Source organism: Glossina fuscipes, unplaced genomic scaffold (genome assembly GCF_014805625.2).
Source record: "Glossina fuscipes isolate IAEA_lab_2018 unplaced genomic scaffold, Yale_Gfus_2 88, whole genome shotgun sequence".
In the NCBI taxonomy this organism is placed as follows: domain Eukaryota; kingdom Metazoa; phylum Arthropoda; class Insecta; order Diptera; family Glossinidae; genus Glossina; species Glossina fuscipes.
In genome coordinates, this window is record NW_023998442.1 from 340,298 (window position 1) to 360,682 (window position 20,385).

The 20,385-nt window shown below is 35.9% G+C and overlaps 2 protein-coding genes across 2 annotated transcripts; one reads left to right on the forward strand and one right to left on the reverse strand.

Annotated features, from left to right (window-relative positions):
• Nucleotides 1-598: 598 nt before the first annotated feature.
• On the forward strand, nt 599-17,537 carry LOC119638349 (spatacsin). The gene is made up of 4 exons (XM_038035090.1): nt 599-1,888; nt 11,829-15,964; nt 16,027-16,188; nt 17,046-17,537. The coding sequence occupies exons 1-4, from the start codon at nt 842-844 to the stop codon at nt 17,260-17,262; spliced, it is 5,562 nt and encodes a 1,853-aa protein (XP_037891018.1). The 5' UTR covers nt 599-841; the 3' UTR covers nt 17,263-17,537.
• On the reverse strand, nt 17,380-20,290 carry LOC119638350. The gene is made up of 3 exons (XM_038035091.1): nt 20,124-20,290; nt 19,641-20,024; nt 17,380-19,572 (listed from the first exon to the last, which is right to left on the reverse strand). Exons 2-3 carry the CDS (start codon nt 20,017-20,019, stop codon nt 17,480-17,482), a joined length of 2,472 nt encoding a protein of 823 aa, XP_037891019.1. The 5' UTR covers nt 20,020-20,024; nt 20,124-20,290; the 3' UTR covers nt 17,380-17,479.
• Nucleotides 20,291-20,385: the final 95 nt, after the last annotated feature.

The following is a 20,385-nucleotide window of genomic DNA, read 5'->3' on the forward strand; positions in this document are numbered from 1 at the left end:
TATTGTTGTTTACGCTTACTTTTACTTATTTTCCACAAAAATGTGTATGAAACCATTGTAATTCCTTTTTCTTCTCATTTTTATACTTCCTTTAAACTTTGAAAAATTTTCCCCTTTATACCGTTGCAATACATTCTGATATGATAAAATATACTCAGTGGTCGGTCTGCTTAAGAGTAGAGCATTAAATATGTCGTATTCTTTGTAGGCTACAAATTTATGCTTAAACGTCAGCATACCAAAAACGCACTAAAAGGTGACAAAACCGATTTTAGCGTCGCTCAAAACCTATGATAATGTATCATTTTGATTGTGCACAGAATGAGGCCATATACCTTGAATGATCATGTGGCTAACCATTTTGCAGTTCATGATCATGGTAAAAATTTTTTTTAATTAACGAGAAGTGTCTGATTTACTAGTTTTCGTTTTTTTTACAAAGTTCAACTTAATATAAAATAAATATAATTGACATGATATTGAAAAAATCGCTGCAGCTAATAACGCAATTCAATTGAAAAAAATGCTAAATCGGCAACATTGGCATTTTGCAGCTGTCTTGCAATAAACAAGAGGGAATGTTTTCAATTAGTTAAAGCTAGCAAAACAATTGAAAACCAAAATATCCGGTGCATCTTTGCCACTTAACAAAGGGCAATTTCTACGTTTCTTTTTACTGGTGCATAGGTCTACGAATTTACATGCCTTAGCCATTGTGCTTTTACGAAATGAATGAATGAAAAAAAGAACAAAAATATGCAAACGGTAATAGCATAACATAAAAAAATAAAGCAGCAGAAGTAATACCATCGAGAATCGGTGTTAATAAAAGTAAATCAACATGAACGCAAATGAACGAGAGAAAATTTTCAAGTCATGGTCTGGCGTTAGCGAGGTGGCTCTTATTAAAGAAGTCGCCACCAAAGGTGAAAACATAGATCTCTGCATACAATATTGGGCTCGCAAACGTAAAATGCCTGCAACAGAATATGAATTATTCTTTCATGATGTAGTGCAAACATATGTGCAACGTTTACTAACGGAGCGATTGGTTTGTAAAGCTGAGAGTGTGTTAAGTAATGTTCAACGTGATGTGCGTTATTTCTACTATCAATTTGCTTGCGAATGTGATGACCCAGAATTAAAGGAAATCGTGTTAGATCACTTGAAAAAGAGGGAATCTTATGATTACAACAAGCTAATTCAAAATCTAGAATATTACTGGCAATTGTTACTGCAACTAAAGCAATCGGATCATATTATGGTCAATATAAAAAAGCATATGCGACGTATTAATCTGGAAACGTTAGTGAAATTAGATACAAATACATTACAACGATTGCAGGTGGAATTATATTTTGAAACTCGGCGACACGAAATATTGGAATATATCGATAAAGGCATTCTTTGGCGTTATTTAGTTGAAATTAAAAATGTTTCCGATATTATACGCTGGTGCCTGCTGCAAAACATTCCCAAAGGTTTTTGCTCAACACCGCCAAGCACGGAATTAGAAAATAAATATGCCGAATGGTCTATAGAACCAGAAATGTTTGACTATGCTCTCGATTGTTTCCAGGATATAAACGATGATTCGCTACGTAATTGTTTTGCGGCAGCCGGTTACTTTTTCCCCGCAGAAATTTCAAATGTTGAAATAATTTTGCGACGTATTTCTGTGACCCAAAGTTTTGGACAAAATAATAATCATTGGGAAAAACTTCAGTTGGGACAATTAATATGGCAAAAAAAGCTTTATTATTTGTTGTTGCAAGATTTTATAAAACCAAATGAACTCAAAGGCTTGATAGTCGGTAACAATCCTTTGATGGAGTTTATAATAGCACTGAAAACACATTCACTAAAAGAAGCTGATGAATTTAAAAAGGTAAGTAGAAGATTTTGATACACTCTCTGGTTTTAAAACGTAAAAATGCGCATCAAAGACTTTATTATTATATATGTGCATTTGATATAATTTAATTACCATTACGAAGAAAAAACAAAAAAACTGAACACATTACATGCTTGGGATCTGTTTTTGGTATAGAAAGTCACGTGATTGATTAAATTATTTTCATCAAATTAATAATATTTTATAAATATCGGAGATACTAGCACTAGTCGAAGTAACCGTTTCATTTGGACAATTTCTACACAATTATTACGCAGTTATAGTACAATATCAAAAAATAAAACATTAATATATTTTTGAATAACCAAAACAAAGGCTCAACTTCTAAAACGCCTTCAATGCTCTCTTCTGAAGTAGATTTGATGGTCGAAAAAAGGCGGAGTCAGTAAATGGTGTTCCGGCAAAGTCAATTTTGTCTCGAGCGAAACTTTTGTATGGGTTTAAAGAAACTTCGCTTAAACCAATAATTTCCGGTTTCGTAAAGTTGATTAGAGACTGTATTCTGGAAAATCATATTATTTATTATTATTTATTATTTTAATTTTAGACTAATGAATTGAATTCTTAGACTAAAAAAAGAGACATTGAGCACTAGCAACACAGGCTATCGGCTCTAATTTAGAAAAATGGATATTAGATAATAAGCTTAGTAGTATTAATAAAGTAAAATATTGAATTGATATTCTGTTCTGAAGCTGATTGTAGAATGTTCAAAGGGTTAATCGTTCCAAATGCAATACTTCTAACCAAGGAAAAGTTGAAGCAGTCGCAGAGAATGTGCTTTATAGTAAGAGTTTGTCCACAACAGCAGATTGGGGGAGAAGACTTCTTTAGGATCCATTGGTGAGTTGCAATTGTATGACCAAGGCGAATTCTCGAAAATGTTTGGATCTTGGTTTTCTCAACATTTGTTGGATATAAAGGTGGAGTTAATTGAGGGTTAATGCAAGAGTAGTGTTGATGATGGTATTGTAAATATCCTTCTGCAATTTTCTCTTTAACTTTTCTTCCAATGTATCTTTGAAGATCCAACTTTTCCATGACATCATCCATAATTAGAGGAGCAGAAGCAGCATACTTTGCCGCTTGATCAGCCTGCTCATTTCCCAGTAAACCGATGTGACTTGGTACCCATAACATTTTAATTTTTCCGCCGGGTGTAGTAATTATATTCCTTAATTTGTTGATGGTGCTCCATCTCGAAGTCGAAGGGTTCCGGGTAGCTTGTAATACAGACAAACTGTCAGTAACAATCACGGTTTTGAGTTTGTTTTTATGGGCAAGGTTGGCAGCGTGAAGGATAGCTCTGGCTTCGGTTATGAAAGTTGAAGTGCTTTCGTGAAATATATGGTTGAACCCGTCCTGTAGCATCTACCACCGCACAAGCAGGAGGCAAACCAGGAGATTTTGAGCCGTCTGTGTACAAAAGACTCCAACCAGTATTGTCCAATTGGGTTTTCTCAGCTATTAGATTCCTGAAGACGTAATTTGGAGTACCTTCTTTCTTGTGCATAGACAGTGAGAGCAGTCTTTCAAAATCCAGGGAGGTTTAACACCAAAAGAGCGGGAAATTTTTTAAGGGAATGTTCAATTCCTTTGCGATGCACAAACAATGGTCAATTGCAGATGGTGACTTTGGAACTTTCTTTGCAATAATAATCTTTCTTACGTCATCAGCGAGAATGGATTTGTTTGAATTAAGAAGATTAGGGACTATTTTAGCTTTTAACTCATACAGTCTATTTTCTAAGGTTGGGAGACCAGTTTCAATTATAATATTATTTATGGGCGTCGTCCGAAAAGCATAACAACTTGCTCTAACGGCTTGGTGATAGACCGGGTTAAGGATGTTGATATTAGATTTGCAGCTATTGCCATAAATTATCAAAGCATAGTCAATCTTGCTTAACACAAGCATTTTGGTAAGATAAGCGATAGTGTTAATATGCGCATGGCTTCTCCAAGCAACGTACTGTATGAAATTTACCCTTGTTAAAAGGGAGTTTTTTAAACGAAGGCAGTGTGCTTTCCAACGATAATTGTTTGAAAACGTGAGCCCGAGAACATGGAGCGTCTGCACATTTAGTACTGGTAAGCCGTTAATATGCATCAGTAGTTTTCCTGCATCGCACATTTGTTTTCGACAAATGTGCATTTTTTTTGATTTTTGTATAGAGATTATAGCTCCTGACGAGTTTGCCCATGTGGAGATCTCACATGCAATAGATTCGAGGATGTTGATTGCTTTCGTGTTGTCTTTTTCTTTTGTAAAAATGTATACATCGTCCGCGTAGAGACAATGTTCCACTCTTGGTACACGGCAAAGAATTTCGCTAATTTCGTTGAAAGCGATCTGGAAAAGCGTGACAGAGAGAGGAGATATTGCGGAATGCCATTCTTTAGCGGAAAGGAATCAGAAAGATGATTGTTGATTCTAACTTTGAACCGCCGATGCGACATGAATGATTTGATGTAGTTGAAGAATTTGGGTCCAACATTCCATGATTTCAAGAGTCTTAAGATAACATGAAGACCAACTCTGTCAAATGCTTTTTCGAAATCAATTGAGAGAATTGTTACGTGATTTCGTTCGGAAATTGCTTTGCTTGTGAAATAATCAATATGTAACAGAGCGTCGATGCATCCTCTACCCCGCTTGAAACCAACTTGTTGCTTTGTTATCAGGTTCTTGGATTCAAGAAACCAAGATAATCTAGATGCCATAATCTTCCCTAAAACCTTAGAGAGGCAAGATAAAAGAGAAATTGGGCGATAATCAGATGCGATGGAGACATTTTTTGAATTTGGAATTGGAACAACTGTTGCCATTTTTCACATGTAGGGTATATGGCCAGTCATAAATACCGTATTATATAGGTCCAGTAATTTCTTTTTACTAGACTTAGACATAGCACTGATCATTTGGTATGAGATGCGGTCTAGACCAGGTGTCTTCCCCTTCAAATTGGAGAGACAACTTCCAAGTTCTGAGGTAGATACGCTATTTTCCAGGAACATGGCACGTCTATCGATATTATTTGAAGGAGATATTGGAGTCCTTTTATTTTCAATGAAAGCACTGGAGAAGTAGCTGTCAGAGGAGTATTCGCACCACACTTTTCCAAAGTAATTAGAAATCTCATCTGCGTCAGTTAAAGTTTCATTGGGAGTGCAGATGGCAGAAATTTGGTTCAGGTTTGAAGTCCCATTAAGTCTGTTGATTTTGTTCCAGACAACTTTCATCGATGTATTTCTGTGAATTCGTCTCGAGAAAAGTTCGAAACTAAGTGTCTTTGATTTCCGTAATTCCTTCCTGAATAGAGCATTGGCCTTTTTGTATAATAACAAGTGATTCTGATCAGGACATCTCTTAAAGCGGTGCCATAGATCCATTTTATTTTTCCTCAAAAACGAAAGCGTGTTGTTCCACCATGGAACCCTAGCTCGTTTAAAAGAGGTGTTGGATTGAGGAATAGAAAGATGAGCAGCCGTGCGAATCGATTTAGACATAATAGCAGCATCATGGTTGCAGTTTCCGTTAAATGGCTTTGAGTTCAAAAATGACTCCACCTGTTTATAGTAATTGATCCAATCCGCTTTATCTAGGAGGAATTTGGCCTGTTTTGCTGGAGTAGCAGAGGACGTTGAAAGTTTAAGATCGATTATGATTGGAAAGTGATCACTATTATGTAGATCATCAGAAATAGACCAGGACACCAAAGGAAGAAGTGATGGAGAGCAACATGTTAAATCAATATGTGAAAAAGTATGATGAGTTGAGAAGTGCGTTGCTTTTCCATCATTTAAAACGCAAAGGTTGCTTTGAAAAAAGGCCTTTTCTAAAACAGTACCGCGAGTGTTGTTCACTGTTGAGCCCCAGATGGTATTCCAGCTGTTGAAATCGCCGCATATAATTAATGGGGGGGAAAGTACGGAGAATAAACTGTAGAGTTCTTGCTGAGAAAACGATTGCGAAGGTGGAATATAGAGCGAAAGCACTGTAAATTTTATATTTAACATTATTTGTATCGCTACGGCTTGTATATTTGAGCTTAAATTTATGCGTTTGTGAGGTATACTTGATTTTATAAAAACACCTACTCCCTGTTTGGAATATGAATTTTGATCAGCATTCGTGAAGTATCCAGTATATGATTTGGGTGGAATAGGATTAAAAGAGCTTCTACAATGGGTTTCTTGAAGCGATAAAAAGGTTGGATTAAAATCATTTATGAGTGTACGGAGTTCATCAAAATTATTAATAAGTCCCTTAATGTTCTATTGTAGAATTTTAAAAACTTTATTGAATTGTAATGACATGTAAGCAGAGTGGAGGGAGGGTTAAGTTGACATGTCAGCGTCTCCGTCGAGAAGGTCACTATAGAAATTTTTCGTGAATGATTTATTCTTACCAGCAGAATAATCTGTATTTAGGTGATTTGGTACATTTGAAGCGCAACGGGTTGGCGCACGTGAATAATTTGAAATTGAAGGTTGATTGAGGGATGAAAGAATGGATTCATTACCACTTGTGATATGTTGAGTAAAGTTGAGAGCTGGAGATTCTGGAGAATTTGGTATATTAGATTTTAGCATATGTGTTGTTGTTTTAATTTTTTCAATATTTGCAGCTGCTTTGGTTTTTTCAATATTATCTTTGGCAAGTGATGTAACTGGTTTCGCAATATAATTTTTGGTTAATGGTGGAACAGGTTTTTCATTGGAAGCAGTTGCAGTTAAAGTCTTACTAGGCTCGATTTGCGAGGCAACAGCAGCATAGGTATTACTTTTGCCAATTCCATGGGCTACAGATGGATTTCTTTCCCGGTATGTGCGTCGCGCTTCGCCCATGCTACAGTAATTTTCTGTTTTGATTTTTAATATTTCACGCATCTGTACAAAACGTGGGCATTGTTTGTCTAACGCTGAGTGTTGATCATTGCAATTTATGCAGAAACTACGGGTACAGCTTTCAGTTTGTGGAGGATGACCACAGTTAGCACAAGATTCAGCATTAGTGCATCTTTTTGCCGTATGACCCAGGCGTTGGCAATTTTTACACCTCATAGGATTTGGGATGTATAGTTCTACTTTACATTTATACCACGCCACATCAACTGTTCGCGGTAATCGATAGCGATCAAAAGTTAAAATAATCCTTCCTGTAGGAGAGCGTGTTTTTCCGTCATCATTCAGTTTGGTTAATTTATATGCTTCAGTCACTCCTCCAAAATTTTCAATCATATTTTCGGGAAATTTCCGAATTGGTTCTCTAGATGCAAAGTTATGATTTGCAAAGATACGAGAAAGCAAGAAAAGCGTTGTTGTTGTTTAAGAGCTGTAATGCCTTAAGAAAGACTTTTTTAAGAGTTTTTTCCCACAGTTGTTTCAAATAAATTTCAAAGAGCGACATAGGGTGATATTGTCTTTTATATACTCGCTTAAGATCATACATGTAAGTTTTGCTCTTAATTCTTGCTTCACTAGGTGTTTGAACGGAATGGACGAACAGATGAAACGGTAGACTGTAGGTAGGCTGTATTGATGCTTCGCGAGTTAGACAATTTAGGATGTTTTCGTTCGTAACCGAAGCGACAAAGCTGATATAAACTTTCCTTCCCTTATATAATGTGACAGATGCCAAACATTTATTCGCATTTCAAGGAGAATTTTACATGTCCAACGACTGGATTGAAAATAAGTTTTGGGAGAAAAATGAAAAAAAATGTTCCTTTGTACAATGTACATAGAGAATAACTCAAATTATCGGCAGACTTTCTTCCTGCATCCATCGGGTATCACTACGTCTTATTGGCTCTATTCGCTTATAATAGTTTTAAATAATTTAATTTTGTCTCTTACCCTCGGAAAACTGTAGAATCTAAATAGAATATCCAACTTTGAAAATTAAACATACCGTTATCAATTCCCCTCTCAAACGATATCTTCTCCTTCATTCATGCTTTCTCATAATTGTCCCATTTATCTAAAATTCAGATTGCTTATCTACCTCAATAAACTCATTCAAACCCAATCCCCACGCCCTTTTAATTGAACGAATGCATTTCTCTAAATCGAGTAGAAACTCGTTTGTCTAACTCATCTTTAGCCTTACGTTCTGAATTGAATATAAATGTGCTACACCCTTTGAAATGCTTTACAGTCTCTGGAGATAACTAAATTGATTCATTGTGATTTTGGAAATAAATAACATTAATTATTGTTTTTTTCATCACCACACTCGACGGCTTCAATGTAAGTACGCCACCAAATCTACATTGAAAAGACAGTGCAGCTTGGTTTTGAAAAACGAGTCATATCGCTCTATTTATTTTCTTTTTTTACTTTTAGAGATGGGCTTGATTGGCTCCTAAATAGTCAGAGAAAAAAAAACAGCCTTACAGCAAACTGAAGTAGATAATTTATCGTCACATTTTTTGCTTCTCAATGATTTAACCATTAAATTTAAATAATTCCTGTCATTTAACAAGGCAAAAACATGTGGGACCACGTTAAAACGACTTATGATTATATAGTCTTGTATTTGAATTCAAATCGGATATTTTTCAAGAGTTATTCTCCGTTTCCCTCTCCGTACGAGTGTTCCGACCGTATTTATGTCTTTAATTAAAAAAAAAAAAATGTTTTGAAGCCAAGTTCATATAAATTTGATGTATGTAATATGATACAATGTGGTCATCAATGAGTGAGAAATATGAGTAACATTATTGTTATCACCAGTCAGTTGACTCTTTGTTATTATTTTCTTAGTAGTTTGTTTGCTGAAATGTAATGCATTAAGCTTTCAACTTGACACAAGACGAAAGTATGCGATAAAGGCTTTGTTATTGTGATGACATTAAAAACGTAAAATCAAATATCAAATTGAAAATGTTAGTTTGCCAACACACCACCTGTATGTTGATATGTTGATATCCATTCAAATACTGTAATGTGTTAATTGTAACTACAATAGAATAATTTGTTATGAGAACAGAAGGGCCTCAAAGAATTTTTAAATTTAAGCTGACATTGAAAATCTTGTAAGAGAATCATAATGAATTTAACTCTTTTTTTCCTTTTTCACAATGAGACCTTAAAGGAATTATGATTTTCCCATGGTCTAAAGGAATTGTCTGAAGTAATCGCAAAGATATTGTCGGTGTACGTTCCCTAAAAGTCAGTTATGTTAATCACTTAAACGGAAATAGTCATGTGTAGTCCCCGAATAAGCGTTTTTTTGAATTTGTAATAAAAATTAAACGGCAAAAAATGTCAACATGAATTATTTTTTTTATTTTAGATGTTGATTCATGCCATTTTTAGTTAAAAATGAGTCGATGTAAATGACCCCCTCTGCACGTCTGTAGAAATACAAAACGGGAACATCAATCATCTCCTCTTTAGTCGCCAATATTACAAATAATGTTGATGAATATGTGATTGAGAGCCCATGTTTTATTTGAGTAAGTCAATGCCCCGATATAATCCCATACTTAACGATCCAATAGAGTTATATTGCATGATATTTATGGCAAGTTTACATCGAATTTTTCTCGTAATATATTGACGGTGGCTCGAAATCTGTCGCTTATGGCAACATTTTATTAAAACCACATATCCTTCAAGTCGAAATCATACAATTCGTGTGTAGCGTCTTTCGTTGAGATTCACTGTAGTGATAATTTCATATTGAAATATAATACTTTTCGCCCACAAACCACACCCAAGGGTTAACTTTTGTGGACGTACAACGGACGTTTTAGGAATGATTGGTTTATTCTCTATCCACTAAAGAGACAAGACATTCCTTGTTTACAAACTCGTTGATGCTTCCGCCACATACGGCTTTCACAGCACATTAATATTTTATAACTTGAATCTGCAAGCATGGCATTATAGAAACATTCAGAAACATTCAGATATAACATTATTTTTTGAAACCACAAAATGAATGATTATATATTAAGGAACTCAATTGATGGAACAGATGGAACGCTTGCATAGTTCTAGTAAATTAAAGCAAATCAAAAATGAGAATTCTTCAAATGGTAAGCAATCCTTCTGCAAGTTTTAGCCTGAATTAGTGGTGAATAGCAGTCGCGTGTAGGCATATATATGACTTTCGTTTTCAAAAATTGATATCAAAAATTTTAAAATATCTTAGGTGTTTGCAGACTTCTCCAGGTAAAAATGATAAAGAAGTGGCAAATACCAGTGTGTGTATATAACGATTAACTTCGATGATTTCGACCATCTTCCTCTACATGAAATACCAGTCTTCCATTTAATATTATTGATTTATTCAGCGTACGCCAACGCCAATCATATCGCACTTCCGACATTCATTTTGGTTGTTATTTGATTTGAAGATATCCGTTGCCGAAACCCCGCAAACACGTTCAGAAGCTTATGGTGATGCTGCGCCATCATATCTCAACTATCGATTTTGGTTTTAACGGTTCAAGTAGCAGTGATTTTGATGCCAATGACAAACAACAGCCTGGAGACCCAAAATAGTTCGAAGGCCATGAAATGCAAGACTTATTGGCCGAAAACCCAGCACAAAGTCTCGAAGGACTTTCGAACAGCTAAACAGTTGACTAATCAAGTGTTTCTAGACGTTTACATGCAATGAGAGAGGTCCAAAAGGACGGAAACGACTACCTTGCAACACTGAAAATGTCATTTTGGCCACTTGTTGCAAATGTTGTCCAGGATACGCTGTAGCAGCACGAATGAGAAGTTTTGCCACACCCAGCACATATACCAGATATAACGCCTACTGATTACCACTTGTTCAGGTTGGTGCAGCATGGTCGGCACGCTGGGAAGCAAATTTGAAGGAGTTTAAAAAAAAGGGTCTTTCAACATGACATCGCCATGTTTCGAAAATATTGTAAAATGTTATAGAAAATGCTGGAAGCTATTTTGCTTAACACACATTGTACCAATATTTCTTAATAAATGCCTTTTTCAAGTGAAACAACTGAGAAAGTTAAATTCAACGGTGCCCCAATCTCATGCTTATCGCATTCTACTCTCCAAGTTCTCTTGTTTGATACCCATGTCGCCCGCATTATTAAGAAAAAATTAAACCGCGGTGTCTACCATATTTATTTTAAAATTAACCGATTTCAAGGCAAAATAAACTCGTAACTTTGTGTGGGCATGGCCGATTATTTTGGGACATAAAGAGCAGAGTGTCTCGTAAAGTAAATGTGGACGGTTTCAGTCTTCTAACTTTAACCAATATTTGTTAAAGAAAACGTAATTGTGTTCATTTTACGCTCCACTGCGTGCTTCTGCTCTGACCAATTTAGCCCATTTTCAATACTCATTTTCAACTTACGTGCAAAAACTTGCAATGTTTCTATCAAATTTGAAGCTGACATTTCTTTTCGACCAGGAGAGTGCCGACAACACACACCACACCGAAATACAGACGGACAGATATTTTTTAAATCAACTCAGAATTGCGGGAAGATCAAGAATATTTATACTTTATAGGGTCTCTGAAACTTCCTTTTGGGTGTTACATCCATTATCGAACAAAAAAAAAACAAAGTGAGTATATCCCCATCTAACAGTGGTGGGTATAAATAAAAGTATGCAAAATCTTTGCTAACAACCAATATATTTCTTTAGTTCGTAATTATAAGATCCGTTAACAGTACAACTCAAAGAGATGAAATCTATTTTATAATTAAATTGAAATCCCAAGTGTAGTAGAGTTTTCAATAAAGCCGATAGCCTTAGATGCTAGATGCTAGGTAGTGCTTTAGGACTTTGGTGCTTGAATTTGTTTCTATGGCTAAAAAAGAAAAACAAAAAAAAAACATAATAATTAATTAATTAATTATTTTGTATTTGAATTTTTCTTTTTTTTTTGTTTTCTTTTAAATATTTATAGGTTTCCCTGTGTGCAACAAAATATTTAAAAAGTCTGGATATTGATCTGTATCAGCAGCAGCCGTTAATCCGTGTCTTCGAATTGCTTAATGAAACTCCAAGCATTACGAAATTACAACAGAGTCTAAAGGAAGATCTGTTGCCACATCTTAATTATTTGAAATTGCATTACCAACCAGAAGATGAGAATTCTACTGGGAGGACTTTACCAACGCCTTATGATCTCTTAAAAGTTTTTAAAGACTTGGATTTTAATATAATTAATAACGAGCGAATAACTTTTTTAAATACCTCGGATAATAAGCATATCAAAGAGAAGGATGATCCAACAATGCAACTCACTTATATACATTATATTAAGCAATCTCGCAGTGCATACGCCGTCTATCGTTTGATTATCGATCATTTGAAGAACTACGCGCAAATATCAAAATCACAATTTTTCATGGCATGTGAGTGTGTTTACAAACTAGCACTGCAAACAACTTTGGATACTGACTTGACTATACATTGCATTGCTTTTGCCGAAATGCTAGGTTTCGACACAAAGGAGTTACGTTGTTTGTTCAAATTAATGCATTCGTTAAAAGCAAATCAAAAACAATCGTGCACATATTCAATTTCACTTATGCAAGATGCCGAAAACAATTTAATAAAAATTTTGAAAGACAAAGAACAATTCCCATTAGATGATTTCAAAGCTATAATGGTTGTTGAAATGGGCCAACTATTCGATCAAGTGGACCAGGCTCCGCATGTATCGTTAGTATTGAAACGTTACGCGAACTCCAATCAATACTGGCAATTACTGGTGCTCTTAGATTATTTTGACATTCCATTGGATTATGTGAAACGATTAGTCAAGTCTTTCGGTATAGTAGAAATGGGAAATCATTTGTTGCGAGCCCTATCTCAAAATCAGATGTTTTCGGGCGAACGAGACCGTTTAAAAAGACGTTCAAGCGTTACGCGACGCCAGATAAAGCAAAAAGGAAAAAAAGTAAAAGATAAACCACAACATACGACGACCTCTGTAGAAACCATTACGTCATCAATGACATCGTGCAATGAATCGACAACAATTGCGAGCCAAATGCAAGCATCAGCTTTTAATAATGCTTGCGTGCTAAACGAATGCACAACCGATACTCCTTTGGATGTTTTTGCTCTTATTCTTTTGAATACGAATAGTGCTTTGACAGATGAGCGAGTCGTTGATGCTAAAACTTTCCTAGAATATATGCAAAATTCGCGTAGGGAAAAGCTTACGAGAAGTACGACGATAAATTTTCTACATTGTGCCATCGAATACCGTCTACCCATATTGGCTGTACTCGCTGCCTCTTTAGATACCGAAATGTGTGCAAATCCTAATTGGTGTTGGCTGGTATGGCTATCTGTAACAACTGGTCGATGGCTTAATACGATTGAAATTTTAACTAATAATGTTCAATATTTTCCTTGGAATTTTTTTGAAATCCTCATACAACACCGTCAGATTCAAGCTTTAGTGCGTAGCTTTCGCATTTTTTATGCAGAAAATCCGTTGAAACATCTTTTCAGTTTTTTCGAATTAACGGCAATAAAGAATGAATTTGATGAAGCAGCTGTACATGAGTTAAGATTATATTGCCTAGCTTTGAGTAACAATGAGGTAAAAGCTCCGCTTAGCCCTTTGGCAAGACGCGAGAAGCTGATGGTGCGTTCGGTTCGTTTAATTCTTTTGCATTTGCAACACAATTTTGATTCTGCCCAGGAGCAAAAAAATTTTTTAAATTGCGTTTGCAGGTCCGGCTTAAGCGACATTACGGGCCAATTGGATTTCTGTTTTTTAAAGGATTTCTGTGAAATATTACAAGCAAGTAGAACGCGATTTAATCTGAATTTCATTGAGCTACTCCAGGGAGATTGCACAAACGAGTATGAACGTGTATTGTCAAAAGTACTCGAAGCTAAAGAATATAATGTAGCGATACGTTTAGCCTCACGTTTACAAAAACCGATTAGCGATATTATCTACAATAAATGGATAAACTCCTTAGAGCTACAATTACAGGCATCTCCTCCCCTAAGTAATTTCGATAATTTCATATTACAGTTTGATCAGCACGAACAAGAAATAATTACTTATTCCTTACCGCCTGAGACACTAGTAAATTTTCTCCTTTTTGCAACGTCTCGTTTGCCAATGGAAGAAGCCTCGCGTACACGGTACCTTCTACTGCAGAAGGCTCTCAATGTTATTAAACGTCATCATTTGTTTCCCAATGAATCATTTGATCGGGATAACATTGAATACGATATGATAATCGCGTATTTATCGCTGAACGATGAAAGCAAAGAAAATATGTTGCCTTTATATCATTCCGAATACTATGAGCAAATTATGTTGCAAGAACGTTGTGTGCTCTATAAATCCTTCTTGGAATTGAAAGAGCTGGCTGGCATTGAAGATCTTAACATTGGCAAGAAAATAACTTTAAGCGAGAAACAGCGTAAATGTTTAGAGAATTTATTGAATCGGCTTTTAGACGAGGGTGATATCGTGGAAGCTTTACGCTTACAAGAGTTGTTTGAAGTGAGACCTTTAGATTTGCGTTTCATTGTATTCTGTATGGCTTTGGCTGAAGGCCTATCGAATGTGTATGTAATGTCGGCAGATGAACGACAACTCTTTGGCGAAATTGAAAAAACTGCTTTCTCCAAATTCAATAAGCGCACGTTATGCACAACACACGGCCATATGTCAGACAGTTGCTCTACGCTGGAATTTGAAGAAATACCCTCGAAAGAAAAGCAAGAAACTTTGGCCATATTGCAGGGCATTGCTTCAAAGCTTCAACACGGCGAGAATTTAGCAAAACGCATAATATGCGCTTATCGTGCTGCCATGTATCTGGATAAGGAATATATAGATATTTTACGCACTAAAGACATTCAAGTCTTATTGCGCAGCGTGGCTGACGAGGATTGCATACATCGCCTAATGGTTGTAAGTGATATACTCACAAGTACAGATATGAACTCACAGGATATCGCAGAACTATTGGCATTTGAGATAACAACAGCCGTGGTACGACCACGATTTTATATCTTTAGTCCAGATCAACAGGCAAAAACTTCATTTCGTAATGCCGATCTCTGGGGCTACAACATTGATCGGGATCTTCATTTATTTTTGGAATTAACACCTGACCGAACTAAATTAGGTGTCTGTCTATTGGAATATTGTGATGCTCTTAAAATTTACCGCAAATATCAGGATAATAAGCCTTATGCAAGCAATATTTATTTTGAACATTTAGTAGAGATGATTACACGTTATGGCATACCGTCCAATAATGCAATGGCAACGGAACGCACTACAATGATCGCAAACGAGTCTCCGCCTTCTCAAGTTCTTTCCCATAAAAAACAAAATATTATTTATGTTGAACTTTTAATAAAAGCACACCAATGCTTTGTACACGAGTGTTCTATGGAAGGTATAGCAAATGTTCTCAATCGTGCCAAGACTCTAAATACGGTACTCGCCCAGGCTAAATCCTGGTCTCTAATTGTAAGAATGCTGACTGGCATTGCCCGCTACCGTGAGATGTACTTTTGCTTTGATACTCTCATTGAAAACGAACAATTTGAATCACTTTTGGGACAATTCGACGAACACAAATCTGTCGGATTACGTCAAGCAATTTTGGCATATTTACGAGAATATTGCACTCCGCAACAATGCAAAGAATTATTTAAGCTGTCGGCTTTGCACTTCATGATGTATAAAGATTTAGCCAAATTTTGGGAACAAGATGCTCAGACCCTATTAACTCAAATTTATACAACAGCGCACGTACCCGAAGTTAATAGCTCAGAAATAACTAAACTAAACGCATCTTCAGATGTCTTGACGCAGTTAAATCAATCGCTTGAATACTATATACATGCCACAGAGAATTACTTGCTCGATAATAAGCTGTTATTGGCTCAAAGAAGCTCTTACCAAGCGGAATTGACGGCTATGCAAATCGACTTGGTCAACAAGGCTTTGGAACAATCATCCATGGGCAATCGTATCACTTGCGTCTGTGTCATCAGATTAAAATCTCGCGAACATTTTAAAAATTTAATCTGCTACGAGCTAAGGTTCGTCTTCAATGATTTCTTTGACATTTTAAATTATTATTACTTTTGAAATATGCTTTCAGCGTACCGCAGTCATTGATAATAAGTCGGGCATTTGGCTATGACATTAACTGGTCCGAAGGGCTTCTTAATCAGTTTGTCATAAAAACGAAACGTTCTTATCTCACTGAATTTTTGCAACACGTTGAAGTAAGCGATGACATCATCGAAAATGTGATTAAAGGGTAAATCAATTCACACAATGCTCATTAAGGATTATAAAATAATTATGTCCTACGCCATTTGTGGTATAAGGTACATTAAGTTAGTGCGAAATTATATAACACACAGAAGAGCTTAAGATAAATCCTCATTTTATTATACCGATCGATTTAGAATCATTTAGAATCTGAATTGATCTAAACCTGTCTGTCCGTCTAATGTCTGTCCATGCAAATTTATGTTCAAGCTTGAACTCGCAATTTTTCGAGATATTTTGATGAAAATTAGTATAGTGGCGTATTTTGAGCCAAGAAAGAACGTTATTGAAAATGGTTCCGATCGGTACGTTCTTTCGACCATTCTTCCTATAACGCCCTATTCCGAAAAGTCGTTATATGGAAAAAAATTACAAAATTTCTCGGCAAAAGTGGTTAAATAGTAGCATTTCGCCATTTTCAAATTGGTATGAAAATTTCGGACCCGCTGGGGAAATTTTCGAATTTCCTCCCATATAATGAATGACATAGGACAAAAAGATATAATTTTCAATGCTTTATCATGAAAATTATATGATAGTAAGTAATTTAACATAAAAAGAATTAAGTGTGCTAAATTTGGACCATCTCGGTCTATTTTTTCGATTTTGATGAAAATTGACCCTTTGCAGAGCAGAAAATTCTTAAGTTTCACACATAATGATGAAAATTGATCCATATTTTAATTTTATAAAAATCCCTTTACATAGAAACAATATATAATTTTTGTATTCTATGATAAAAACAATATTATGGTATTAGGATATTGTAGTGTAGGGTATTTAAAGCTTGGTCTTATCCCACTATAACGTTCTTCATTGTTTTGTTGTTTTCTTCATTCACAGCTTTCAGGTCTATAGTCAACATGCAAATAAAATCACCCATAATATGGAAGAGCACTTAACTGAGCTCATCGATCTGGTTAGATCTGTGACTCTAAAGTATAAGCTCGCTTCCGTTATAAATTTGAAATCAACAGTAATGTCATTGATCAATGACCAAACCATTCATTACCTAAGAGACATGAACTTTAGTCGGCGAGACGATAATCGCAATGCATAACAATTGAATTGAAGTGTTTAATGTTTTTATTTATTTTTTTTTTTTTATAAATGTTAATATGCATGTATAAATTACAATGAAACAATTTGTTCTAACTTTTTTAGCTACGTTATAATATTAATGGGTGAGTATGGTGTATGTATGCTTTTGAATATATTGTAAATGTTCGTAAGTCTGTTAAGTATCCAATAATGGATCTGCTTGTATGTACTTTGTATTACTTTTGATTACTTTTGATTTCGTCCGCATAGAATGACGGCAACTCCGATTGCAAACGCAACAAACGTACATAAGTAAGCAACCGCCAATCTTGCGGATCCGCAGACTGTACAAATGTTGACGTGTATGATACCAACTCCTCTGAGCCATCTTGATCCAAGTCAGCGATAAGCATTGAATTCTCTTGATTGTTTAAATCAGGTTGACAGACCACTTCAGCGCGATCGCTGCGACAAAATTGTACGATATTACTTTGCGAGGTGTTTTCGGTACGTGTTTCCGTGCCTATAAACAGCATTAGAATAACTGACTCGGTTATAATTTGCATTTGATAATTATCCATAAGCAAAGATTTTTTATTTGTTACATTATTTGAAGCGTGACTGCGCTTCAAGCGTACCGGATTCAAGCGAATATCATAAGAGTTGCACTTATGTACAACGTGATGAAACATATCGAATTCATTTATCGAGGAATCAAATGCATTAGCATGACGACGTTTACGTTTGTTCTGCTGACTTTTGAATCCTCCGTAAGAATTATTGCCCTCAATTCGATTGTGTTTGTGTGGTTTGGTATTATTTTTCGTCCAATTTGGAATGCTCTTTGCTTTCGCGTAGCTGCTCTTTTGAAATGAATCGTTGCCACGAATCTTTTTACCTTCCATTAACGTTGATTGAATATTATGCGAGTGTCCGCTATCACCGGTCCATTTCCAGAATTTCATAACGAATCCAGACATATTTGGTTTTATATTTTTAAAATGCCACTGAACTGGAGCCATACCGTACATGGCACTATTAGTAAAACTATGTAATACTTTTACTTTCCCATTGCGATTTTCACTAAGGATAACCGTAACATTGCAGTCGTCAGGACACGTTCCACTATTCTCCACTACCAATTCGCGTCCGCTAAGTGAATAAACGTCTCGCTGAGATTCAACACCTTTACGTTGACCGTAATGTCGATGTTGAGATATTTTTGCAGCGGATTTTAATTTTTGACCCATCAATGATTTATTTGTGATTAGAGCAAATAATTCTGTTAAAGTTTTTAGGCGTTGCGCTTCCGTATTATTACGTATGCAAGTGAATGTCACAGCTTTTGGACTTTCTAATTGCAATCTGCGTATGGTATCGCATTCGTGTATCTTAAAACCTTCCCCAATTGGCCGGCCATTACGGCCCGAAAGTATACGCAGGCAATTGCGTTGTTCCAACTGCGTAGTATGACTGGGGATATCACCTTGACGCATGTAATGCTTAGTACGTTGCTCCAGTGATACACTGGTTACTACCAGTATTTCCATGACCCCGTCATTATCCAAGTCTGGTAATATAACAGGAAAATCTGAAGAGTCCACCTTGCAAGCAGAACGCTCTTTAAACCGCCAATGCCACTGCCCAGATATTGGATTAATTGTGCCCAACTCTCCATACTCATCGATAATTAAGCAATCTGGCCGTCCGTTACGATCCACATCAATTAGCGTACAATCCATCGCTACGGGCTCATCAGTCATCTCATCAAACCAAGCTACCGCACCGCTGCTGCTAATTAGAGAAATTACACCATTGCGTTTAGCATTGTCAGGCCGAAATTCGGGAAAGAAGGCGTCACCACGGTACAAAAATATCAAATTAGTTTCCCAGCTGCGAAGTCCGTTGACTATATGAATACCACCTTTTAGCTCGATTTTTGTGTAATTATTTAGCCAATTGTGTGCTTTTAAGCGATCAATCGGAGCCGGACATGTTCCATCTTCATTGCACGGTATAACCCATACAAAAATGATAACGGTAAAGAAACATAACATTAGTGAAGCTACAAAACAGGAACGCCTGGCAGCCGACATAGGTTCGTGTACGTTTTCTTTTGTTAGTTCGCTGCCACCGCCTAAAATGGCAACATTATCCGCGTCGGTGTGATTACGTTCATCATATTCGCTGTTAAAACTGGAGAATGTACTACCAGCATCACAAGTACCAACACTCTCATTTGCACCCATATCAGACATCATAACCGAACGTAGATATGTATTTTGCATTGTGTTGTAATGAACGGTGTTCTGCTTATTGGAACCGTTAACTGATATAAAAATTGAAACAGTTAAAGCAACAATAAAAAGCAATTTAGACAAATTTAATATTTCCAACCTAAGATGGCTTCAATTTGGTGTAACTTTTCGAAATTACTGTTATGCTCGACTTCTAGGTTTCGCTGGTTTTCTACTTTGCTGATTTGCAAATTCAGAGTATTAGGTGGATTAGGCCGGTTTCTTCCATGTATATTCGAGCCTTGTAACCATTGATTTTGTTCACTATTATTAACTTGCTGCTGGTTTTGTTGCTGTTGTTCGTGTGACTGTTGCTGTTGTTGCTGCTGTTGTAGTTGTTGAGGATAATAGTGATAATAATGATGGAATTTTTGGTATTTTATTAAATTATGAATTTCTTCCTCGGACTCGGAATCGGTCATTATCTGACTCAATGGTGCATAAATGCCCTGATGTGGTGGCGGTTCCATTGAGAGCATTGTGCCTATATTGTGTATGTATTTTATAAAATACAGGAAATCGAAATATAGAAATGACCAAAAAAAATCGATATTTATTTCTCCACAAAAAGCTATTTACGAACCAAAAGATTTTTAAAAAAATCGCCAGTATGTAGCAGCATCAACATATTTTAATTATTATGACGTAAAACACTTTGACTTATTAATACATCAAATTATTTCAACTTAATAAAATTAAGAATGATTTTCTTTCCAAGCTTTGTTGATCTGTTGAAACGGAAATGAAGGTATTTAACAGTAATTTTCTTTCGGGGATAACGTTATGCAATCGGTAACCCTAGATAAAAATTGTCTTTACTTAAAAATGCTTAAAAATTGAGATGC

Bases quoted from the DNA above. Each gene is read 5' to 3' on its own strand.
- LOC119638349 (XM_038035090.1), top strand. From the start codon at position 842: ATGAACGCAAATGAACGAGAGAAAATTTTCAAGTCATGGTCTGGCGTT. The intron at 1,889-11,828 runs GTAAGTAGAAGA...AAATATTTATAG, and splicing joins AAGCTGATGAATTTAAAAAG to GTTTCCCTGTGTGCAACAAA. The intron at 16,189-17,045 runs GTAAATCAATTC...CTTCATTCACAG, and splicing joins ATCGAAAATGTGATTAAAGG to CTTTCAGGTCTATAGTCAAC.
- LOC119638350 (XM_038035091.1), bottom strand. From the start codon at position 20,019: ATGCTCTCAATGGAACCGCCACCACATCAGGGCATTTATGCACCATTG. The intron at 19,573-19,640 runs GTTGGAAATATT...TTTTTATATCAG, and splicing joins CCAAATTGAAGCCATCTTAG to TTAACGGTTCCAATAAGCAG.